The 26,333-nt window shown below is 44.8% G+C and overlaps 1 protein-coding gene and 1 long non-coding RNA gene across 2 annotated transcripts; one reads left to right on the forward strand and one right to left on the reverse strand.

The window, feature by feature from the left end:
* Positions 1-2,589: 2,589 nt before the first annotated feature.
* Positions 2,590-3,808, reverse strand: LOC140684720 (uncharacterized). Its single transcript, XR_012057422.1, has 2 exons — positions 3,705-3,808; positions 2,590-2,817 (listed from the first exon to the last, which is right to left on the reverse strand). It is a non-coding gene; the product is annotated as an uncharacterized lncRNA (long non-coding RNA).
* NMD3 (NMD3 ribosome export adaptor) lies at positions 3,603-11,583 on the forward strand. Its single transcript, XM_041718134.2, has 15 exons — positions 3,603-3,739; positions 3,829-3,963; positions 4,480-4,576; positions 5,020-5,100; positions 5,333-5,461; positions 5,938-6,028; positions 6,169-6,247; positions 6,534-6,630; positions 6,821-6,938; positions 7,862-8,007; positions 8,517-8,629; positions 9,267-9,339; positions 9,790-9,896; positions 10,350-10,420; positions 10,829-11,583. Exons 1-15 carry the CDS (start codon positions 3,696-3,698, stop codon positions 10,960-10,962), a joined length of 1,515 nt encoding a protein of 504 aa, XP_041574068.1. The 5' UTR covers positions 3,603-3,695; the 3' UTR covers positions 10,963-11,583.
* The last annotated feature ends 14,750 nt before the right edge of the window (positions 11,584-26,333 follow it).

Raw genomic sequence — 26,333 nt, forward strand, 5'->3', positions numbered from 1 at the left:
GACAACGCTCATTAAAGCTGGTGATGCAACAGTTTCACCTCCATCAGCTGACAGTGGAATGTCACAATATCCCCATCCCTGTCACAAAGCTATTTTAAAGGAGCTCTTGTGGCTCCTTTTGTTCCTGCCTTGAAGTTCAGCAGTGATAATGCTCGTGGCTCTCACTGTAAATTGGATTGCTAATTGGATTCCTCACAAGAACTGAAGAAATAGGCAAGAACTGGAAAATAACTGGAGCATTATCCCAGTAAATTTAGTGCAGGTGAACACACAGCGAGCAGCCCCTGGAAGTGCCATGTCCCAGTGGAATCAGGGAATGTTATTCCTCCCATTCAGACCACAGAGGACACGCTGAAGCAGCAGCCCTTGCTGAAATTACCAGTTTGCAACTTCCCAGCTGCAATCTTTGAAAAGAAAGGAGAGCTCTGCTTTCCAAAGGAATAGACAGCTTGGAGATGTCTGATTACAAAGTGGGAGCTGGATCCTGGCTCGGAATAAACCTGGGAGTTGCCACCCCACACACAGGCCAGGCACAATCTGTTCCTGCCCAAGAATGTCTCTGGTAGCACTGGGAACTGAAACAGCTCCTGTAAAAAGCCCTGCCTTTAATTCCCCTCTCTGAATCCTGGTGACTCTTCTGTTGTTGATTCCCCTCTCTGAATCCTGGAGACTCTTCTGTTAATTCCTCTCTCTGAATCCTGGAAATTCCTGTTGTTAATTCCTCTCTCTGAATCCTGGTGACTCTTCTGTTGTTAAATCCTCTCTCTGAATCCTGGTGACTCTTCTGTTGTTAATGCTCCTCTCTGAATCCTGGTGACTCCTCTGTTAATTCCTCTCTGAATCCTGGAAATTCCTCTGTTGTCAGAATGGAAACTGCTCCATTTCACTAAATCGTGGCTTCCTGCAATAGGAAGAGGAGCAAAATTGTCAGGAATGTGTAAACGTTTGCGAGAAATAATTTGTAAAGAATTCTAGAATAGATTTGTAAAGAAATACAGGCTGGGTACCTCCAGGATCCTCCTCAGAACTAAATTGGGCAGCAGTAAAGATCAGAAAGGTGTTTAATTGTTACTGCACAGCCCTTCCCATGCTCCCATCTGGATGCCGTTACTAAAATCCTACAGTTAAAGGAGGATTTTTTTATTGTTTGTGATGTGCACACTACTCTGAATCCCCAATTTATATAGGAGTGAATAGGAAAATGTAAGTGTAAAACACTCTTTGATTGTGTTATTAAATTCCTGCAGTTTTATACTGAAAATGAAAACAGCGGCCCAGAACAAACCCTCTTTGGGAAGGTCAGAGCAGCTCCTCAGGAGGAAAGGTCCAGGAGCTCCTGGAGCACCTCCTTTCCTGGATCCAGTTTATGTGAGGGAAGAGTGACCTCAGGTGTCTGTTAAATTAATCACAGGGATATTCCATGAATTTACCGTTCTCTTGGACATTCCTGCTGAAAATGAAGCTGCTGGGAGCTGTTGTCCCTGGCACAAATCTCCTGGTTTTTCTGCTTTGGCACTTCAGCTTTCCCAAAAACACCTACAGGAACTTTCTTGAGGGCTCAGCCATCCACAAATAAACCTGAGAGCAAATCTGTATTGAAATCCATTTCTAAATAGTGTGAATTTTTTACATTTAACATATATTTAAATGGTGTGCTCGCTGTCATTGCCTGTGGCACAGATCCTTGAAATGCTGTGAAAGAATATTGCAGTAGAGGCAGAAAATGCCAATATAAAATCAATATAACATTTAAAACTCACTGAAAAACGTGTAAGAAATCAGTACAAACTGATATGGCTTTCACTAGGGGTGAGATTCAGGGTACTATGCTTTTTACCTCATTTAGTGCAAAAATATAAAATCCTTCAGAAGTGGTTGTAACACAGTTTAAAACGCAAATTTTCCATGGAAGCCAGAGGACAACCAGAGCTTGCAGAGGCAACACAAAGTTCCTTGATGACTACTAAGAACCCAGTTTTGTTATTCACTGAGGCTGTGCCTTGAGCTGAGGTGGGATTTGGTGTATTAGCACCAAGATTAAGTGGAGAAAATAAATCTGCAGTTGAAAATAAATCTGCAACAGAAACTTTTCCAGCATTATCGTGATCCAGTTCTCCTCCCAGTGATTTCAAAGATGTGGCTTGCATAAAGGACAGACTTTGTCCTACCCCTCTCCCAATGCCAGACTCTCCAAATGCCAGCCTGGAAGTGTTTTATTCCAAAACCAAAGATCGAGTGATTCATCAGGGCTTCACAGTAAAAACTATGTAACACCCACTGTGCAGCAGAGGTTCTGAAACAAAACTTCAGAGCAGGGAAACTTATTTATTCTGCTTTTTCCTTTCATTGTTTTTAATAATATGGTCCATAGTAAGTCTCCAGAAAGGTCTGCAAAGAAACTTAAATTTCAAAGGAGTAGAAGTGAGTAGCTGTGTAAACACAAGCAGCACACCAAAGAAAAATGTGCCAAAGAATTAAAAACACAGCAGACAGCTCAATAGGCTGTGATTTTCAGTCCTCAAGTGAAAGAATTCTTCACTTCCATCAGGATGTGAAGAGTTACACATTAAATAAATCCCACACAACGTGTTGATGCAATTTAGCTTTATTTTTCTCCAGCCTAACCTGCAGGAAACAAATGCTGATGCACAAACAGACCTTGGTGTCACAGAATCATCAAATGCCAGAATGCTTTGGGTTGGAAACTACCTTAAAGGTCATTTAATTCTGACCCCCTGCCATGGCGGTTCCTCCTTTCCATAGGGTGCTTATGGTACATCACGAACGGAATACAAAGCGAATGGACTGTACCGGCTCCTTGTAAATAAAAATATAATTTAATTTTTAATTAATTGTAATAGCATACGTTCCTTAGGGTTCCTGCCCGCTCCATGGCTCCCTCATGCCCTTTCCGGGCTCACTCAGGGCTCCTCCATGGCTCCCTCACGCTTCTCCATGTCGGCTCCATCACGGCTCCCTCCAGCCTCTCCACATAACAGCCCTTTCCACGTTCCCTCATAGTTCTACCATGATCCCCTCACCACTTCCCCGCCTCTCCATGGCCCCTCACAGCCCTTTCCGTGTTCCCTCACAGCTCCCGCATGGTTCCCTCACGGTTCCCTCCCGGCCCTTTCCGCGTTCCCTCACAGCTCCTCCATGGCTCTCTCACGGCCCCCTCACGGTTGCCGCCTGCCTCTCCATGGCTCCTTCCCGGCCCTTTCCGCGTTCCCTCACGGCTCCTCCATGGCTCTCTCACGGCCCCCTCACGGAGCCTACCTGCCCCTCCATGCTCCCTCCCGACCCTTTCCACGTTCCCTCATAGTTCTGCCATGATACCCTCACCGCTTCCCCGCCTCTCCACGGCCCCCCACAGCCCATTCCGTGTTCCCTCACGGGTCCCTCCCACCCCTCCATGGCTCCCTGCCGGCCCTTTCCGCGCTCCCTCACGGCTCCTCCATGGCCCCCTCACGGCTCCCTCCCACCCCTCCATGGCTCCCTGCCGGCCCTTTCCGTGTTCCCTCACGGCTCCTTCCCACCCCTCCATGGCTCCCTGCCGGCCCTTTCCTCGCTCCCTCACGGCTCTTTCCCTTCTCTCCGCGCCCCCTCGCTCCACCCTCCCGCGGGCCGGGTCGGGCTCGCCCCGCCGTCTCCTCCCCTTCCTCCGGCGGCCGGAAAGCGCGGCGCGTCCCGCGGCCATGGAGTACCTGCCGGCCGCCGCGGCCCCGGCGCAGGGACACATGTGAGCGGTGGGGTTGGCGTTCCCGGTGGTGGCACTGACCGTGGCTGTGGCCGTGACTAACTGTGCTTCTCTTTGTCCCCGTGTCCCAGCCTGTGCTGCCAGTGCGGCGTCCCCATCCCGCCCAACCCGGCCAACATGTGCGTGGGCTGCCTGCGGGCCCAGGTGGACATCACCGAGGGCATCCCCAAGCAGGGCACGGTGCACTTCTGCAAGCAGTGCGAGAGGTGAGGAGCCGCCAAAGCGCCGGGGATGGCAGCAGAATGCCCTTGGAATGCACCTAGAGTGCATCTGTCTCGGGGTTTAGGTAGGCAGAAGCGCCCAGGTTTGGTGAGGAGGAGCTGGGGGGGCTCAGCCTGGAGAAAAGGAGGCTCAGGGATAACCTTCTGCTTCTGCACACAGCCAGGGAAAAGTTAGTTTGGGTATCGGGAAGAATTCTTCATGGAAATGGATATCCAGCCTGGCACAGCTGCCCAGGGCTCTGGTGAAATCCCCATCCCTGGAGGGATTTGAAAGCCATGTGGATGTGGCATTTTGGGATGTGGTCCATTGTTGGCTTTGGCAGTGCTGGGGGAATGAACTCGGCCACCTTAGCCGCTCTGCCATGATTTTATATGATTATAAAAGTTGTAGCTGCATTGGTGTTACTAAGCTGAAAACTTTGGCAGTAGCTGCTCGTCCTTGGAGTGATTTAAGGTGCTCAAGCAGCTTTAATGCGCTGTAAAATGCTCCCTGCATCCCAGGTATCTCCAGCCTCCAGGAACCTGGATCCAGTGTGCCCTGGAATCGAGAGAGCTCCTGGCTTTGTGTCTGAAGAAGATCAAAGCTTCCCTGAGCAAGGTGAGAAGCTGATCCTGCTGGGATATCACAGCCTGGTCACAATTGTTACTGCAGGGATGGGAGCTGAGCAGAATGAGCTGAGGGAAGCTGATGTGCTTTTAATTGGCCTCAGAGTTTTTTGCAGATTTCAGAAATTATTTATGCAATGCTTGTTTTCACTGGTTTATGATGATATGAAAAAGGGTTGCAGAGGTCTGTACCTAGATTAACTCAAATTCACATGTTTCAGTTGAATGAAGCATCCCCTACGTTCAGAATATTATTAGAGGGAAGGACCCGAGATTGAGTATCTTGCTTTTGTGTCAGTCAACCTCCATGCTATAGCTAAGCACTATTAATTGGATAGCTTTAATTCAGATTATTTGCTTGTTTACTGAACCATAAGTTTCTGTTTGTGGAGTTAGGCTTGGTTTTACTGAGCTCTTGTCCTTCCCCATGGGCAGGTCCGGCTGATTGATGCGGGATTCATTTGGACAGAACCACATTCCAAGAGAATCAAGCTCAAATTGACTGTTCAGAAAGAGGTAACTGGAGCATAACCTTCTCCCTGTGGCTTTTAAAAAGCTGTTATGGCAAACAACGGGATTTTTAATTTTTTTTTTTTAATTTTTAGATTTTATCTTGCCTAAATTTTGTCACTGAAGTGCCATTCATCAGAATGTAGAAAGTTATTGTCTGTTGCAGTAAAGATGGGAAAATACTGCAGTTATTTATGAGCCAAACAGAGCTTAAACCTTGAACACTTTTGTTTTGCAGGTGATAAATGGGGCAGTTCTGCAGCAGGTGTTTGTGGTGGAGTACGTTGTTCAGTCTCAGATGTGTGAAGACTGCCACAGGATTGAAGCCAAGGATTTCTGGAAAGCTGTGGTGCAAGTCAGGCAGAAGGTAGAGGCAAACTGAATTTTTATTTGCTTGTGGCAGAGCAATCAGGCAAAGAATTGGGTGATTTTCCGGATTTCTCACACAAAAATGTACTCACGCTTAGCCACAGGGATATGTTTTGTGTTCAAGCTTGTTGAATTTTTTCTAACTCAGTTTAGAAAAACTTTTTGCTGTCCAATGTTAACATTCTTTAAAATGATGCTGGCAGGAGAATCTTGTGTGCATAACTAAATACCCTCCTGTATGTTAAGGCAGTTTGGAAACAGTGGGACACATATTTAATTCTTCTTTAATAGATTTCTCTAGCAACCAGTTACACTAAATTGAGAAATGGGAGCTTTAAATAGATATAAGTAGAGCACTTTGAAATATTTTTGTTTAGGTGATCTCTTCATATAAATGTTTATTCTTCAGAAATCCTGCTTTGTTACTTGATGCTCCTTAAATAAACTCGATGCTTTTGTGTTTATTTGGCTTAGACTGTGCACAAGAAGACTTTTTACTATTTGGAGCAGCTGATTTTGAAGCACAGGCTACATCAAAACACACTAAGGATCAAAGAAATCCACGGTGAGTGGCTCTGGAGGCAGAATTACCTGGCTTTATTATGGATGTTTTCATGTGTGTGTGCTGGGAGCTGTGTAGAGAAAAGCTTATGAATGATATTTGATAGAATAGAATATAAATAGATTTGTTTCCATGCTTTTCAGATGGCCTGGATTTTTATTACTCTTCCAAGCAGCATGCCCAGAAGATGGTGGACTTCCTTCAGTCTACAGTTCCATCCAGGTACAGCTCTCCTGTTCATTGCCTTGAGCACTCAGAACTTTGGGGAGCTGTCTTAAATCCTTCCTTTCAAAAGAATTTTGTAAGTGCAAGTGTAAGGAGTCTGTATTTTAATCAAAACAGATAAAATCCCTTCTACAAAAGTCCCAAGTTTTCCACTTAACTATGGTAAAATTAACCTCTGTTTCCTTAATATTTCTATTTGTGACACAGACACTTTGTTCTGGGGATCTCCTGTTCCAGGTGATGTCTCTTGTTTACTGAAAACTGAATTTTTCATGTTTTACAGATCCAAATCATCCCAGCGTTTGATCTCCCACGACATTCACAGTAATGTCTACAACTACAAAAGCACTTTCTCTGTGGAAATTGTTCCCATATGCAAGGTAGCTTCCCTCTGCTTCACCTTTAGGGTGGGAAGATTTGGATTTGGAGATTGTAGGGAGGGATCCACACAGGAAATGCAGAGGTTATCGGGGCTAGAAAAATAAAAACACGAAGTTAAAAGATTTATTTCAGGAGATTTGGTTAAAAATGGAGGAAATGGGAATGTCAATTGGTTGTGTTGGTTTGCAGGACAACGTTGTGTGTCTGTCACCCAAGCTGGCCCAGAGCCTGGGGAACATGAGCCAGATCTGTGTGTGCATCAGAGTGACCAGCACCATCCGCCTCATCGACCCCAGAACTCTGCAGAGTAAGTCTGGGGCTTTCCTCAGCACCTGATTGTTCTGCTGGCACAGTTATTGTGGGTTTGTTTCCACAAAATCTTGGATTTTTGAACCTTAATGTTGTTAAATTTATCTGTACAGTAGAAATTCCATAGTGAGCCAAGAGTTCTCTGAGCTTGATTCTCGTAGGATCTTGGGCAGAATGTGCAGGCTCAGTTTGAGCTCCTGGATGTTCTGAGCATTCACCTGTGTCAGCTTTATTCCCCTACAATTACATGGCATCTGGATTGAATTTTCAGCCACTTCAGGACCAGAAACTCTGTGCTGTGCTTGATGTGTGCTGCTCAGCTTGGGCAGCAGAATCCCTCTAAAAGCATGGATCCATATTGTAAATGCAGGTGAACCTAATGGGAAGAAATGATGATGTCTGACTCAATTTAGAAGGCTGAATTATTTCTTTATTATAACTGTGCTAAAATATATTAATGTATTATATAAAAGGAGGATACAAAAACTACATACTACTTTCTCTGACTAACACAACTCGTGACTCTCTCTCGAGAGTCCAGCCCCAGGTGGGTTGGATTGGCCACCAGGCTCAAACAATCCTCACCAAAATCTAATCAAGCACTCACTCCAAGTAAACAATTCTCTAAACACATTCCACATAAGAAAAACAAAGAGTGAAAATAAAAATTGTTTTCTCTTTCATTTCTCTCTGTGCACCTCTATGAAAAATCCTGAGAGGGAGAGAAATGTGCTGCCACAGATCCAGGGAATAATTCCTTTGAGTAAAGTCTGTCACAGATCAGCTGCTCCTGCAGCAATGTGGGTCACGTCCTAAATGACTCTGTTACAGTGATGAATAAATTACTGTTTCTGGCTGTTACCTTCACTTTGGTTAGTGGTTCTTTTTCCACAAGAAGTTCTCTCCCTGCTCATTTTGCAGTTGCTGATATTGATGGCAACACCTACTGGCGCCACCCCTTCAACAGCCTGTTCCACCCCAAGCAGCTGGAGGAGTTCATCATCATGGACATCAACAGGGTCCACGAGAAGAAAAAAGGTGCTGGGGCAGGGGCTCGATCAGTCAAGGTGAGAATGTTTCTGTTTAATTCATGTTTTGGGCCTCCTGCTCAGCTGAATTCATGATCTGCCTGGAACAGTCAGACTGGGCTGTTCTGGATCTTACCACTGGCAAAAGCTTTTCTTGGGACCATTTGGTTTGGAAATGGCACAGGCAGGATGTGAATTCCACTTCCAGGAACTCTTGCAGAGTTTAAACTCGGCTTGTTACTGGGTATTGAAATACTAGCTCTGCAGCTTTAATGACTGAATTGGTTTTGTTGAAGCATTTCTTTTTGATCAGAATTAATGGATCTCAGTTAAAAGCTAAAATAGGTGTCTATAGAAACAGTCTTTGGGAATTCCAAGGAGTTCCCTGCCCATTTCCTTTTATGTAATAAGGAATGAGGAGTAGCAAGGGATGCATTGTATGTGTGATGCAGAAACACAGGTTTCATTAAAAGTGGAGTTTAAATCAGTGCAGATGTTGGGGTTAAGCTGGGTTTGGTTAAGGAAGGTTTTATTTTCCTTTCCCAAAGCACACTCTGGCTGAAGCCTGGGTCAGGAAAACTTCGGAGCTGGACACGGATCACCAATATTTCTGCTGCACTCACCTGGGGCACATCCTGAATCCTGGGGACCTGGTCTTGGGGTATGTTTTTCTTTTCTGAAACTTTTACTAAATGAGTATTTAATGACTGAATTCATGTTCTATGAAAAAAGTGTTGAACTGCTCTGATTTCAAAATGAAAGCAGCAAAAGGTGGGGAATCATCCTGGTCCTAATCCGGGAAATCTCTTTCCTAGAAGGAGTTTTCATGTACAAATTCTTAGAAATAAGAGAGCTGATTGCCTTCAGAGTGCAGCTTGGAATCACAATTTAGCCACAAATAAATGGGAAGGATTCTTAAAACACCAATTAATTATTTGTTTGCTAATGAATATCATATACAGTGATAACAAATGTGAATTCTATGTAAGATTAGGCAAATTAGGTGATGCTTAAAAAGGTTTAAACATGAATGTTTTGAGCCCAGCAGAACCTCAGTGGATGTGGCAATTTGGATTCCAGAGGTTGGGAAGTGCCAACAGAGCAGGATTTGGGAACTGCAGCTGCTCACACTTAGGAGAGCTGCACATTAATGTGGATTTTTCTTTGTTTCCCTTCCTCTGGAAATATTTCTGTTCCTCAGGAGCTGCACCTTGCACTGTGCTGCCCTTTAGCACAAACGTGATCCACTGAGGTCTGGGTTTTTATAAAGCAGAATAAAAACCCTGTTTCTGTTTTAGCTTCGACTTGGCCAACTGCAACTTAAATGATGAATTTGCCAACAAGATGAACCCCCAACACATTCCTGACGTGGTGAGAAAATCCCAAAGTTCTCTCCATTACCCAAGGCTGGGAGGGAGTGTGATTTTATATTGAGCAGTGCCTGAAGGAAGAGAGGATATTAACAGTGAAATTTGAACATCATCTGATTTTGAAGGATTATTTCCTTAAATATTTTAGTGATGGTTAAATTACACATTTATTGTTCAGGTTTTTTTTTCCAATTACCATGGTTAGATAATACATTAATTGTTGGTTTTATTCCAATTGCCAATCACTGGGTGCTGAATAATAACTCCAGAGTCTGCCTGTCCCTTCAGGACCATTTCCCAAGTGTTTGGAAACATTTGAACCAACAAACTCCCTGTCAATTCAGTGTAACGCTGCTGAGTGCTAATCCAGCTGGTTTGAGATGCCCAAATGTGGGTTTGGGTGCTGCTTTGGGATTTTGGGAGGTGCAGAAAGGAGCTGCTTTTCCTGCAGGTGCTGATCAAGAAGAGCTACGACCGCTGCAAGCGGCAGCGCCGCAGGAACTGGAAGCTGAAGGAGCTGGAGAGGGACAGGGAAGCCACAGACACAGATGATGAAAGGTTCAGTATCTGCTCTCCTTGTTCAGTCACAAAGCAGCTCCTAAATAACCTCCAGCTGAGAGGAGAAAAGAAAATGAGAAATAAATGAGTTGGGAATTAATGGGTGAGAGTAGAACAGCAGCGAGTTGGCAATGTGGGGATGCTCTCGGGTCTGATGGGGTTTTGTTTCTGTGATTTTACTTTGTTGCATGAATTTTCATCATGAAAGGTTCAGTATCTGCTCTCCTTGTTCAGTCACAAAGCAGCTCCCAAATAACCTCCAGCCGAGAGGAGAAAAGAAAATGAGAAATAAATGAGTTGGGAATTAATGGGTGAGGGTAGAACAGCGGCGAGTTGGCAATGTGGGGATGCTCTCAGGTCTGATGGGGTTTTGGTTCTGTGATTTTATTTTGTTGCATGAATTTCCATCAATCCAAAGGAACAGGGAGTAAATACCTCCCACATCTTTTCCAGACAATACCAGGACTTCCTGGAAGATCTGGAAGAGGATGAGGCCATAAGGAAAAATGTCAACATTTACAGAAGTAAGGCCTGACTTCTTCAGGGGGTGTAATTAAATCATGTTTAAATCTTGTTTGAGGCAAAACAATTTTACTGAAATTCTCTATTTGCATTCTCCAAACTCTTCATGCCTGGAGAAATGCTGTGAAGTATTTCACAGATGTGTTTCCTTGCCTTTGAGTGAAAGAGAACTTTCCTCCTGCACCCAAAATCTCTGCTGGGTGAAGGATTTGATACAGAATTTTTTTTTTTTTTTCATGAGGGGACTGTTGAGTTTTTAGGAGGGTTTTTGGTTTTGTGGCTTGCTGGTTGTTTTGGTATTGTTGGTTTGATTTTTTTTCCCGATTTTCCCTTGGTGTTGCTCTGGTGGTTTGGGGTTTGTTTTCTTTGCTTAGCTGGTTTTTTTGGGGCGGGTTTCTTTGTGTTTCTAGATGCAGATATCCCAGTGGAGAGTGACACAGATGATGATGGAGCTCCACGGATCAGCCTGGCTGAAATGCTGGAAGATCTCCACATTTCCCAGGACGCCACTGGAGGGGAGGGGGCAGAAATGCTGACAGAGTAAAGACAGTGCCTTACACCCAAAAAATATTCCCTTGGGGAGGAAAAACTCCCCAGATCATAATTAACCATCACAAAGCCAGGAAAAGTGACAAAACTCCCACTGCACCCCAAAATAATGGCCTGGAATTCGTATTTTATGGATGATATTTCAGAGAATCAGCAATTAAAGTTCCATTTCTGGTGGAACCATTGCAATATAAATTCTACAAGTTCCTCCCATCCCTGAGGTATCTTTCCATTCAATTTCTGCAGTGGAGAAAATAAGGAAGGATGTCCAGAGGGAAAGATTTTATTCCAGTTTCCTGGATTTTAGGTAGCGTGCCAAGCTACTGTTACAGCTTTTATTTCCCGCATGGGGAAGGTTTTCCCTATTTTTTGGCACGATGTTTTGAAGCCTTTTATGATACTGGTAGATTATTCCATATATCCATATTTTGGGCAAGCTCAAGACTCTAATTTCTGTTCCCTTACACAAAGAAAACTTCCCTGCAAAGCCCTTGATCAGAAAGATTGGAAAGTCCTGTGGAGTGTGATGAATATTGAACTATATCCCATGTGTGGATCAGGATTAAAAGCAACATGCACAGCAATTAAATAATAAATCAGCTATAAAAGATTAAAAGCCTCTTGTACTTTTATTCATCATTTTTTTAGTTCATTTTCAAATCCAGTTGCCCTCTACAATTCCAAAGAGGACAGAAGAATAAATTCGTACTTGGTGGTTTAATAAAATCTGATGGGGGAATAATAAAATCTGGGTTTAAACTGTGCTGTTTTCATCAATCCTTTTCCTCCTCCCTGCTTCCTTTGCTGGAGTCTCCCAGGAATATTGGATATTTTTTGTGCTGTCTCATCCTGTTATCCCTGGAGATTTCCCTCTTCCTTTCCCCCTTTCCTTGCTGTGCTGCCAGCTTGGAAAAGCTTTTTTCAGCAGGAGGATTCTGTGCTGCTGAATCCAAGGCTTGCCTGGGTTTGTGGGATTTGTTTGGCTGGAGCAGCTCCCCAGAACCAAAGTTGGGTCTCTTTGGAGGTTCTCAAGTTTCCAGTGCCCCTTTGGCAGCTCAGAGGGGTTTTGGGAGTGTCCAGCAAATTAAATATTTGCCAATATTTTCACTGCCACTGGAATTAACAAAGGTATTTATTGTCACAGATAAAAGCTGCCACCTGCCCTGCAGCTCTTCTGAAAATCCCCGAGTTAAACCACAAAAAGCTCTTTTTATATAACAGAAATCCTTCAGGATTTTAAGTCAGACCTGCTCAATGATGCATTTCCACCCAGATGTTGATGAATTTTGAGTTGGAGGTCATGGGAGAAGCTGTGCAGAACTTTGGGATTATGTTTTGCTCAGAGAAAATGGTGAAAAAAATGTGTTGTATTAGAGCTTACAGCACAAAAGCTGGATAACTGAGGGAAAAATGAACAGAAAAGGGGGATTGGAGTGTGCAAACACTCATTTTTCATTTATTTTTCCTAGATAAAAGTCTTGTGTGTTAAGGTGATGATTTCACCTTTAATTGCTTAAAAAATCTGTTTGTGGATGGCCTGATGTAACTCCAGGGGTGTCAGATTTTCCCAAATGGAAATGGCTGAGGTGAAATCTTGGGGAGAAAACACTTTTAACCTCAGGCCATGTGCCTGAGCTTGGCTGCACTCCAGGGACAGCTCCTGGGCCAGTTTTGGGAGCTTGCAAGCTGAGAAATTGTGACACTGATCTGGTGGGGACTTGCAACAAAATCAGTGTTATTTCAGCCTCTTCCTCTTGGAAGTAGTTTAAAATAGGGAATTGCAGAGGAATATTGTGTCAGGAATTTTCCATGAAAAGTTAGACAAGGGTACAGATTCTTTCTGTTGGGTTTTTGGGATTTGGAATCATTTCACTGGAATGCCAGTGGGAAGAGTCTGGTTCCATTTCCACCTGGGGCTGACAGAGATGGATCCAATCCCATCTCTTCTCCTGCAGGAATATCCATGGAAAAATCAGGATGTGCCTGTGCTGAAGCTGAGACTCCACCTGGTGTCACTGTTCCTGCATGGCCCAGCAGCTGCTCCCTGCTCCGAGGAAAAGGTGGCTGAAAACTCAGGAACAACTCATGATGCCCATGCAGTTCTTGGTATTTAAATTCAAAATAACACTGAGCTAAAGAAAAAATAAGACAAAACCTGCTTTAAACTTGGTGTTGGAGGATTTAATGTCCGAAAACTGCTCCTTCTGCAGGTTGATCTCAGCTCAGGGCCAGCTGCACCTCCCAGAGCAGGTAAAAGGAGTGGGGGAATTGGAAATCCAGAGGCATTTGGGAATGATTCTTGGAGCTCATTCCAGGACATAACCATGGAACAAAGAATCTTGTTGCTGTCAGGATCTATTTCCTCCTAAATACAAGATAGGAACCTGGTTAAGCCAAGTCAGAAAGAGGAAATGAAGTTTAAAACTTGTCAGAGTTTTGAGTTCCACAACAAAACCAAAGCCTGATGGTAAAGCAAGAAACTGGAGGGATTTTGTGCAATTTAAACATTCAACTTCCTAAAATGAGAGCATTTTGGACGACACAAATCCACAACAAGGACTGAAAAGCCTTGAAAGCCAATTTTAAACTCATTTCTAGTCAGTGAGATTTGTGAGATGGAAGGAAATTCCTGAAGCTGTGGTGGTGTTTGCACACCCTGCTGAGGGTCTGTGCTCTGAGGATGGGGTTTCACACCTTGATCCCTGGAAAAATACCTGGAAAAATACCGAAATAAATCCCATTTCATATCATATCTCTGCTCTACACTGGAAATATCAGCAGTAGGGGAAGGAGGAGTTTGCTGTCTCAGGGAAACTGGAACTCAACTGTTGCATGAAGCAGTTTCAGCTGAGCAGGGAAGTGGAGCAGAAACTTGCAGCCAAGCAGGACAGGGGAATTTCAGGTTGGCTCTGGAAAAGCAAACAGATCTGCTGGAAACTTCCCCCCTGCTCTGAGCAAATCCCTGCGAGGTGGAAATGTCCTGTGGGATGCAGAGGCCAGGAAGTGCTGACAGGTTCATTCTGCAAGCAGGATTTTCAGGTCAGGCAATGGAGAGCAGAGATAAGAACTGCAATTACACCTGGAAAGAAAGCGAAGTGCAGCTGTAGGAGTGCAAAACAATAACAGCAACAAGGAGGAAGAAATTATCTCAGAAAGCTTCTAAAACTCCTGAAGTGATCAGCAGCAGAGGGGCTAAAATTCCACATGAGCACAACCATCTTTAGTGCCTTTAGGAAGTGTAAACTTGGATCAATAAAATTCAAGTTTAATGGGAGATAAGGTGTGAAAGTCCTACGATAAAATCACTCCTAAGGAGGGTGCTGGGAATCCACCAGGGTGTTCTGGCTGGAAACATCAAAGGTTTCCTGGCAAGCAGCAGGAGCAGTTTGATTTTAGCAGCTGGTTCTTATTTTGTTCTTTAGTTTCCACTGGTGCTGAACCAGCGTGGGTTAAGTGGTGCAATTTGAATATTTCCTTTTCACATGGCAGGGATCTGAGTAGTGCTGAAGGTTATCCTTACATCCCTGGACAGACAGAGCTGACCTTGGCATGCTCAGGGAAGGGTGTGCAGGGAATATTCCACTTCCCATTCCTCTTGGAACACTTCCTGCTCCAGCCATGCATTCACATTCATTCATTCAGGTTTGGAATGTTGAGCATCAGGTGAGGAAAACTAAATGTTGTGGCCACTCAGAGCAGCCTGGAGCTGGTTGTTAAAATCTGGGGAAATATGGAAAGAGCTGTTCCACGCCAGCAATCCCCTCTGTGCATCCCTGGAGTGGTGTCCAAACCCTCCTGGAGCTCCAGCAGCCTTGGGCCATTCCCTGGGGAGCCTCTGGGGGAAGAACCTTTCCTGCTCTCCACCCTAAACTCCCTGGCCCAGCTCCAGCTGTGCCTGATCCTGTTCCCAGCTGACCCTGACCTGACAAACCCAGTCCCCCCCGGGCTCCCAGTGCTTCCAGCAGGAACCTGCCCAGGCACTGCTGGGAACTGAAATGGGATGAAATATTTTAAATCCTGGAGCCTTGGGACAGGCAGGGGAAAGGGGGTGATGAGGAAAATGAATCAGGAGCTCTGGGGAGCTCCAGCTGCCGCTTGGCCCCTTTGTTTCTTCTGCTGGATTTTGGTGCTTTCCTGCCTCTGTCCCGTTCCTCCAGCCCAGCTGGATCTGGGGGTGGGAGAAGAGCCAAATCCCATCCCCAATCCCATCCCCAATCCCATACCAATCCCACCCCAGTTATTGTGAAAGAGGCACCAGGCACTGGGGCACCCCAAACACCACGTGGGAAAGGGCAGCAGTGACACAACCAAAATTCCTGCTCCTCCAGCTGCTGTGGGATCCCTGAGCGCCCAGAAACGCTGGGGATGTCCTTGTGTGTCGGAACTCTAAATGTCCCTCAGACAGTTTTGGATGTTCCAGGCCCAGGTCAGCAGCATTTGAGACCCTGGCAGGCAGCTGGAAACAGCTGTGATTTTGGGTTTGAGCCATGGAATGAGTTACCAACCTTGCAGGGAGAACAAGAAGTCACAAAACTTTAGATGTTATAGTAGAAGTAGTCACAAAGTAAAGGGAAGAATTTTTGAGTGCTGTACAGGGGGTTTTGGTTTTGTACATGGGGGTCAGAGGTTTTAAGATGGAGGGACCTGGGCCTGCCCTGTCCTCCATGTTCTTCTTCCTTACCTCCATGTTCTTGGTGATGTTGGCACTCACAGATTGGTTTAGAATAGAAAAGCACCATTTAATATAGGTAATGGGCATTGGGGACAAACTGTAACATGTAACACATAATGTACCATATAAAAGATAGAAAAGCACCATTTAATATAGGTAATAGGCATTGGGGAAAAACTGTAACATGTAACACGTAATGTACCATATAAAAGATAGAAAAGCACCATTTAATATAGGTAATGGCCATTGGGGAAGAACTGTACCCATGTAACACGTAATGTACCATATAAAAGATAGAAAAGCACCATTTAATATAGGTAATAGGCATTGGGGAAAAACTGTACCCATGTAACACGTAATGTACCATATAAAAGATAGAAAAGCACCATTTAATATAGGTAATAGGCATTGGGGAAAAACTGTACCCATGTAACACGTAATGTACCATATAAAAGACAGCAGCCGCCCTGGGCGGGGAGAGAAGCAGCAGTCGGGAGTCAGAGAGGATGTCAGGGTGTGTGTGTGCCTCTGCCTGAGCTGTGAGCAAACCACAGCAGCTCAAGGAGAAAATCTTTTAGATAAGTTGCAATAAACAACCATGAGACCAGACAAGAGACTGCTGAGCCTTTCTTGGCAAGCACGAGTTACAAGAGAGGTTTTTCCCCCACACGGAGCCTCCCCTAACCTAAAGGGGGGTTTGACACTTGTGGAGCCCCGCTGGAACTGAGGCTGACCTGCTCCTGCCCCGGGCTCACTCCCTGGCACATCTTGAGCAATATTTATTGACACAGTCTTGAGAAATACAGATTTTGTACCTCTAATGCAAAGTACTGCCTGTGTTTCTCTGTATTAGAGACTGACAGGCTGGATAAAAATCACTGTCTCCATAAATAGTCCAATAATTAAAAGATTCTATGCTCCACCTTGTTCCTCAACATCAGTAAATACAAATTATAGTGATAAATATCAGTAAATATAATACACAGACTAAGCATGAAAGCAAATCTACACTAATTACTACTTCAACGATTATATTACTCGAATAAAACATCCCATTGGATCCAAATTCAAAAGTATCGAATAGATTTTTTTCTTTACAAACTTAGAGATACTTGGGTATCGTTTAAAGACTTGGAAGTTTGAGCACAGCTGTCCTCATTTTCCCAGAGAAATCATTTTCATCTCTTACCTTATTTCTGCATAATTGTAAACTGGGAAAGCAGCTGACAAATGACATAATTACAAATGACATAATTATTGTCCTCACTTTGTTTTGTCGCCTCCTGTGACCAAGCCTCATTCCCTAAATCCCTGGATTGCCACCTACAGCAACAACTCACCCTCTGGAAGGAGAGGACATTCCAGGAGTTTGGAAAAAGTCCCAAAACTCACCTCAGTGTGGGTGGGAAAATGTGGATTTCTGTCACCCTGTGTGTCCTACTCTGCTCCCTTCATCTCCTGAGGATTCCAAACCAAATTCTCACTGCCAAGCTCATCCTGCCCAATGCAGGGAGCTGCCAGCACAGGAATCTGCTGGTTTGAAGCACAAAAAGTCCCTAAAAACTCACAGAATTTGGAACAAAATCAGTCCCAGCCAAATCCAGTTTTTTACAGCTCAGGTGCTCGTGGTTCAGGCACTAAACAGGGAGAGTGTGAAAGGTGAAAAGGAGGGAGTAAGGGATTAGGGAAAAAGGAGACATTGTATTTTCATATTTTAAGGGCTTTATTTTCAGCTGACACCCTCCCACAAGTGAATCTGTAGTGTTACATTCTCTAGATGATGCACGTGATTTCCTCATCTTCTAAAGGAAACCAAAAATTATCTGTTTTTATAAAGCCCAAAAATCTGAGAATTTCATCAGAAGTTTTCACAGCAGCACATCCTCACACGAATCTGTGGCATCGTTTGCATCGTGATAACGAGCCAGCCAAGTAATTAATTGTAGAAAACAATCAAGGAGACTGAAAAAATCCTGAAATCATTCCACAAAAACACAGCAAGCTCAGGGAAGCAGCTCCCACTCGTCCAGGATTTTTGTGTGCACATCTCTTCTGGCAGACAAGAAAAAATTCATGCTCATTTCTCCAGATGAAAACTTTCCATATCCAAGCAGCTTTCCATGGAATAACAAAAATCTTCAGGGGGATTATTCCTTCCCCCTGGAATAGCAAAATCTTCAGGAGGGTTTTTCCTTCCCCCAGAATAACAAAATCTTCAGGAGGGTTTTTCCTTCCCCCAGAATAACAAAATCTTCAGGGGGAGTTTTCCTTCCCCCAGAATAATAAAATCTTCAGGAGGGTTTTTCCTTCCCCCTGGAATAACAAAATCTTCAGGGGGGTTGTTCCTTCCCTCTGGAATAACAATATTTTGAGGAGGGTTATTCCTTCCCCCTGGAATAACAAAATCTTCAGGGGGGTTGTTGCTGTCCCAATCCCAGCTCTGTAATTCCAGTGAGTCATTAAAATTGCAAGCTCTTAAAGAAGTAAATAGTAAAAACAGGGATTGATTGGAGGAAAAGTAATCTGCTGTCAGAGCAAAACACAAAGAGAATAAAGCAGAGTTTGCTGCTCCTGGATACAAATGGGCAAAGGAAACTCCTGGATGCCAAAGGCAGGTGGAGGTTTTACTTCACCACAGAAAGAGCATTTTCCCGTGGGTTTCCCAGGAAGCTGCAGAGGAGCTGGAAGGCTGAGCTGGCGTGGAAAGCCAGGCAGATGTAGGTGGTGTAGAGCAGCAGCCCCAGCATGGCCAGGTTGAAGGAGTAGAAGAGAACTTTCTCCCAGGGCTCCATCAGGTAACTGCAGGTGATCAGCTCAAACTGGCAGAAGAGCCAGTACAGGTAACTCGGGGTGTTCTTCACATCCATCCCTGATCCCAGAGATCCCTGTGGGATGAAGGGTGGGGATGATGGGAATGAGAACATCATATTGTACATAAAGAGTGGGGATCATGGAAATGAGAACCTCGTACATAAAGAGTGGGGATCATGGAAATGAGAACCTCGTACGTAAAGAGTGGGGATCATGGAAATGAGAACATCACATTGAACCTCAAGAGTGGGAAAAATGGAAATGCGAACCTCACATTGCACATGAGGGATGGGGATCATGGAAATGGGAACCTCATATTGTACATAAAGAGTGGGGATCATGGAAATGGGAACCTCACGTTGCACATGAAGGATGGGGATGATGGAAATGGAACCTCACGTTGAACCTGAAGGATGGGGATCATGGAAATAGGAACCTCATGTTGCACCTGAAGGATGGGGATGATGGAAATGGAACCTCACATTGCACATGAGGGATGGGGATGATGGAAATAGGAACCTCATGTTGCACCTGAAGAATGGGGATGATGAAAATGGGAACCTCATGTTGCACCTGAAGAGTGGGGATCATGGAAATGGGAACCTCACATTGCACATGAGGGATGGGGGATCATGGAAATGGGAGCCTCACATTGCACATGAGGGATGGGGGATCATGGAAATGGGAGCCTCACATTGCACATGAGGGATGGGGATGATGGAAATGGAACCTCATGTTGCAGCAGCCTCACCAAGGAGGTTCCCTGAAGCTCATTTCATCCCTGAGCTGAGGCAATTCCATTCCCCAGGCCGAGCTGTGCCAGGATTTCACCTTGCACTGGGTTACTCAAGGCTCTCTTGCAGCAGCTTAATTAAAACTCCCTTTAAACCCTCTCTCCTTCCTCCTCCTCCTCCCCACCTGTGGATTTCTACCCAGAATTTGCTACAAGGCTGATTCCTACCACTACACACTGGATTTTATGTCTCATGCTCCAGTCGCTGCTGGAAGTTCCAGGTGCAAACTGAGAGCATGGAGATCTCCACACAAACTGAATTCAAATAAAAGGAAACTACATCCAGGTTATCCAGCTTTTTCTGCAGCAGGGATTGAATTGATCTTTGAATTTTACTGAATTTCATTGCCAGAATGAAATAAAAAAAAAAAAAAAAATAATAATAGTATACTAATAGTAAGTGAATAATAATAATTTTTGTATAATATAATATATTGTAGATAATACATAATAATGTAAAATAATAATAAACACAGATTTCTTTTAAAGAAAATAATAAATCAATGCTAATAGTTACTGAGTGTTGCATTATGGCATCGGCAGGACACAGAACTGGGGAGGAAAAGAGGAAATGGGACTATTTCAGTTATTGACACTTTCTGGCTTTGATGACTAAGAGGAAACAAACCAAAAACTCTGATTTCACACTTTTAAATTGGGAAGTAAAAAATTCCTGGTGGTGTAAAAATCTGTGGAAAGAAATTTATCCCTCAGAAATGACATACAATTAACTCCATAGCTCCAAATAGAGTGGGGTTTTATCCTAAAAAATCCATTTCCCAGAGATTTTAGTGACATTTTGCATCCATATCTCCCCCACCTCTTTTCTTCCTGCCAGGTGAGCAGAACAAATGCCTCTACAGTTTGAAATATTAGCAATTACTTATGGCAATATCCTCATTAACCATCCCATTTCTGCTCTTACACAGTTTTTGCTAAGAGCTGAGCCTCCTCCCACCAAAAGCATCACTTTGAGGAAAAATTGGGGTTGTAAAAAGCAGAACTCACCTGTCCACGTGCCCCAACACAGCCGGGCAGGGGATGCTGCGGAGCTGGGCAGGGAGCAGCTCCTGTGTGGATGGAGAGGCAGAGCCCAGGAGCTTTGATCCTCAATTCCAGAGCGTGTCCTCCACTCACTCCCCGCCCTCCTCCTGCTGCTGAAATCTCCTCTGGCCACAGGACTGGGATTTATGCAATAATTTCTGCTCTGTCTGCACCCCGCTCAGGACACGGCACCTGGTTCCTGGAGCCGAGCCCAAGCTCAAGGACTCTGCAGGGAGGAGCACACCAGGCAAAAAAATAAATATTCATAGTTAATGCCTTCCCTGATTTCAAACCTCCCAAAACACCTCTGCCCCTGTGGGGCTTTCAGCTCCTACAAGGGGCAATTTAATGTCTACGTAGAATTATGGGGTTAAGCAGCCACAAAAATGTGGCACAGGAAGGTCTGCAGTGAAGCCATCGCCTTCTTTTGCAAGCTCTGATTAGAATAATTTTCCAACAGCTCCCAATCTCTGCATCTCCCAAATCTCATCCAGAAACCCCAGGGTGGAGGGAATTTGGGGACGAGGTTTGTGTAAGGAAAAGAGAGTGAGCTTTCCTCAGAAAAACTGCAAAATAAGAGCAGGCCGCAAATGCTGGAGGCATTTTAATGATTTAATTGGGCAAGTAAACGAGGCAGGAATCTGCATAATAGATGGTGTTCTAAACTATCTGCCTGCAGCCAGATCATTTCCAAATATGAATCAGCTTCTCATGGGGGTGATGTGCCACAAGCCATGTCTGAGCCTCACCTTTCCTCTCCAAACACAGCCTGAGCTCACCTGCCAGCAAACCCTGCCCTACTCCCTCAACCTTCTGCTCTTCCCCCTCGTGTTTTCCAACAAAATCAAGTTTTCTTTTTATGAACTGGCTCTTTCCCCTAGAAAATCCAGCAATGGGGAAGGACTGCCCCAGGCAGCAGCGGTCAAAATGCTCAATTTTCAACCTTTCAACCAAATTCTCCATGTCCAACCCTTGTCCCTCAGGAGTTCCTGCTTCCAGCCAGACTTTCTCAGCCATGGATTCCTGTGGAGTTTGGAGGGTTGGGGTAGGATGCTGCAGAGAGGCAGAGATAGTAGAAAAGGAAAAATAAAATATGGTTTAGGCCCTGCTACTCTAGCTAAGCTAGCAGTAGCTTGTAAGTTCCCATAAGGAAAAATCATAACAATGAAGGCAGTTAACACAATCATGAGGCAGTTAACAAAACAGTCTATTCTAGTAAGAAAAATAAGTTTACACTTGCATAAACAAGGGATGTGACCCATGAGAACCAGTGAAGAAAATATGTAAACAATCCAAGAACACAGAGATCTGATGGAAAGGTAAAATGCCAGTTACTAACCCATGAATTGAGTGGCAAGAAAACCAGCAGCCAATCGGAGTTGAACACGAGGTCTGTAAAAACTGTATAAAAATGAGTTATGTGAATAAAGAATTGGCTTTTCTGTATGAAGAAACTGAGTCCTGTTTGCTTTATTCCTGCAAGAGTGGGCCAAGGTGGTTCCAGGTGAAAATCAGAGTTTGATTCCCACAGTGGGACAACACCCTGCAGCACCAAACCAGGGCGGCTGAAGGCAGGGCTGGCACCTCAGGCTCCCTGAAACCTCCCCAAAACCATCCTCAGAAAAGCCAGGAAAATTCAGGAGATTCTTCCATCGCTCCCAAACATGAAACCACACAGAGATTTCCAGTATTTCAGTGATTCTCCACTTTTAATAACAAATCCCCTGAGTTGAAACAACGCAAGTGAGACTTGTGTGGGTTTGTTTAACTCCAGCAGTGTTCCCAAAGTTTTACCTGATCCATTGGGAAGGAGCTGCAGGCGGGGTGATGTTGGAATCCGAAATGCAGGGAACTCTCAGAACTCTGGGGCCGTAAACCAAAGCTTAGAATTAACCCAGGATTTGATTTAAGACCTTGGAAAAGGCTTCCAAATTTAGATGCTGGAAGCAAGAGTAGATTTATAGTTTAAAGCAGAGCATGTTAAGCTAAGCAGAGGAAAGTTTAGATTTTAGAGTACAGTGCTGCAGGTTTGTGTGTCATAACACAATTGGCTAAGAAAGCTCACGCTGCAGCGTGAGTCCATAACATGAAATATTTAAGGATTGGGTCAAAAATGTAAACATCCTTGCTGGCAGTGTTTTATTGGTCAATAAATCCTTAAAACATCTTGTGACTTGGGGTTTTGGGACCTTCTGAGCCATGAAGTGAAGATGTGAGCTGAACTCACCTTTCCTGCCTATGTAGGAAAGTAGGAAAAATAAATCACACCATCTAAAGCAACTCAGAGGTCCTGCCTCTAATTCATTTGGAATTCCCAAATTCCAAATGGAATTGGAAGGAGCAGGATGGAAAAGAATCAGCAGGGATGGATGGAGGAGTGGAAAACCCCCAGGCGTCCTCTGCTGCTGCTTCCTGAGCTGCTCCCGCTGCTTTTTCCAGCTGATATCCCACAGGGAGATAAGAAATCATTAATAACTTTCACACTGCATAATGAGGTGTGGACAGCTTCATTCAGAATACAGGATTTGCTGAAATCTCTACCTTTTAAAGCAGTTTTATCTTATGTGCTCTAAGAGACTTTGTTTCATGCACAGAGAAAAAAAAACCCAAAAAATATTCAGAAGTTCTAGAAAGCACCAACAACAAAAAAATCCCAGACCAAACCATGTTCTGCCTTGGATGGATGACTGGAAATACATTAAAAAAGCAATTTTTTTGCAAAGATCCTACCCCGAAGAGCAGGAATGAGACTCTCCCAGTAGCACTTGGACCCTTGTTTTAGATCTCTTGATCGTGTTCCCCACACAACTGGATTTTAAAATCTCTTTTTATTGCTGCTCCCTGTGCTTTCCCTCCCAACAAATTTAAACTCGATGATAAAAATGACACCAGGGCACAGCAAGTGTTCCTAGCAAGGGAAAATTAACAAAACAAAGCAGAAATATTCAAATTATAAAGGAAATAACAAACAACTCCTTTTCAGTACCAAGTTTTTTTAGCAGACTGATTAAATGGTGGCTGCAGTGCTCCTGGAGTGACAGATGTGCTTCTGTTGAAGTGATGCCTCAGGTTTGAGCTTTTCTATTTTTCACATTCTGTGCTGCTTTAGTGTGTGGGTCTGGGTTTCACATTGTGGGATGGTGAGCTCTCCTCACAGAGCAGGAGACAAAACAATTCCTGCCCCAGCTGGGCACCAGGGACAAATGATCCAAATCTCAGCCCAGGAGCACAAACACCGTGGGCTGGAGAGAGAAAAACAAGCAGGATGGGACTGCCTGGGCTAAAGCTGGAATGGGACAATGAACTCCAAGGTGCCAATGGAGCAGAACTGATCCCAGGGAGAGCCCCGGGAGCGCTCGTGCATTTTGGGGCCATTTTGGGTCATTTGGGTGCAGCCCTGGCTGGGCTCTGGTGCTGCCCAAGGTGGATCCATGGAGGAGATCCTTTAATAAATCCCTGCTTTATTCTGGGACTCTGCCCAGCCTCTGCTCTAGGGCAGCTTTTACGAAGCATCAGAAGCAGGGATCCTGTGCAAGGGGGGAGTTTTCCTCTGGAGCTCCAGGGCTGGGGGAGATGGGCCTGGGCTCCTCTGGGAATGCAGTGGGATGAAAGCTGCTCCTCTGGGAATGCAGGGGGAAGAAAGCTGCTCCTCTGGGAATGCAGGGGGCAAAGGCTGCTGTGCTGTTCCCAGGTCAGAGTGTATCCAGGTAGGAATGCTCGGCCCCGCCCCTGGGCAGAGCATCTCCCCATGGATGATGGAATTTTCTCAGCCATGCAGGGACACTCCGTGGCCATGAACAGAACATAATTAATAATTAATGGTCCATGAACAGAAGATAATTAATAATTAACGGCCCATGAACAGAAGCGTTCTCCTGGAGGGTGTCACTGTCGAGGCAGGACGGGAATGAGAAGACTTTGATCAGAAGGCTGTGAGAGTAAAACTCCGATTTATTCAAAATACACCGCTCTTTTATACAGAGCTTCGTGAGGACCAACTCCATTGGTCCTGAAGTGAAAACAACCCACACCATTGGTGCAAAGTGCTTGACCCACAGTGATAGAACTTAACTATAAACAATGTGAATAACAAGAGAGATAAAGAATTATTTACATTCTTTTCCAACTCTTTCCCAGGCTTCTGCCTGGCTAGAAACTCTCCATTTCTCTCTTTGACTGACTCTGAGACCCACAAGAGGGAGGATTGGCTGTGGGAGACATGGAGAAAAGTGCCCAGTGAACAGGAGGAAACTGCCCCACGTGGTTCTAGCAGCTGGCCCATGAACAGAGGATGTCCCCCAGCATTATGAGGGATGGGCCATGGAGGAGATAAAGAAGACTGCTCCACCTGCTTTCAGCAGCTGGGGTAGCATACACACCTCTGCTTACATCCTGCATTGCAGCCCAAGACAAGGACACCCCACAGAAACTGGATAAGGAATCTGTGGGACTCGATCAGGAATTTATCTGGGCTGCACTGCTGGGGCTGACTTGCTGCTGTTTGGGATGCAAATCCTGGAGTTTAATTAGGACATTGCTGCCTGCCAGAGTCACCCCATTTCCCACAGCTCCCCACACCTGCCAGACCAGTCCAGGAGCTTCCTCAGCCCTGATCAAGGCAGGTCATTAACCAGGTGACAGCACGGATCTGCACAAGCACAGGGATGTGCATGGAATATGCAAGGAATTGGCCCAGAGGATGGGGCACAGCCAGCAGCTCGAGGGTGACGCTGACACTGTCACAGATGAGTGTCCCATAAAAGCTGGACAGGGAATTAGGGCAGCTGTGAAACCCAGAACTTCCCCGAAGGCCTTCAAATGAAGATCCTTTTTTCTATTACCTCCTTACTAAAATCATCTCAAGTTTCATCTCCAAGTTGGAGGAAAGGCAACACCTGCTCTGCTGGGCTCTGCTTTCTCTGAGCTGGCACCAATATTTACCCCCCTCAGTTCCTCCCCCGTGCTGCCCAGGCTGGGGCATCACTCACCTGAGACCTGCTGTGCTTTCAGGGGCAAAACAAATTCACTGGGAAGGAAAAGCTGCCTGAACCAGGTTGAAATCTAGAATGGCACAGATACAAAGCCATGAGGGACTGGCAGAGCTGAGACTAGGAGCTGATTAAAATGGGAATTCTTGAGACCAAGTTCTGACCATGCTGTTCTCTCATTTCCAGGATCATTCTGTATTTTTACCTTAAATCACCCTCGCTATCTTGCAGATCTTCAGCACACATTGTACAAGAACTGACTGAGGCAGTAAGAAAGAAATTTTATTTGCTTCTAGTAAAGAAATAACAGCATCTTATAGCAGCTTTACACCTGTAGAGGAAATGTTTGTAGTCTTAACAAGCACATGTCTGTCAAACACTGTGGGTGATTTTATAAACAGGACTTTTAAAGAAAACAAAGTACATTTGCAAGTGTTCAACCTGGGATAATGGAAGGTGTCCCTGCCCATAGCAGGGGATGGAACTGGATGAGCTTTAAGGTCCCTTCAACCCAAACAAGTCTGGGATTCTATTTTGTGATTCTCCACCAGATTATTCATTCAAAGAATGAACTGGAATACTCAAAGACTGTTCTGCCTGTCATTAATCTGCAGAAAATTCCTTCAGAACACCCTGCTAAAAGTGACAGCCCAGCAAACTGGCCTAGGATGGGAACCAGGGATTTTCCACTGCTCAGGGATCTCACATTCCCTCGCACTGCCATTGCCTCTTGTTCCCTCTCCTCTCCTCATTCAGTTTGGAATTTGTGAACAGTGGGAATAAGCACACTCCAGAAATGTTCATCCCTTCTCCAGAAATTCAGCTGCCTGATTCCATCCCCAGAAATGTTCATCCCTTCTCCAGGAGGATTCAGCCACCTGATTCCATCCCCAGAAATGTTCATCCCTTCTCCAGGAGGATTCAGCTGCCTGATTCCATCCGCAGCACTGAGGGAACCCCAAAGCAACCACAAAACTCAGCCCAGCTGCAGCAGAGACTGGAAGGGCTCTTTAGAAAGCAGCAAGGAATTTTAAATCCCTGCAGCAGGAAACCTTCCT

Source organism: Taeniopygia guttata, chromosome 9 (genome assembly GCF_048771995.1).
Source record: "Taeniopygia guttata chromosome 9, bTaeGut7.mat, whole genome shotgun sequence".
NCBI lineage: Eukaryota > Metazoa > Chordata > Aves > Passeriformes > Estrildidae > Taeniopygia > Taeniopygia guttata.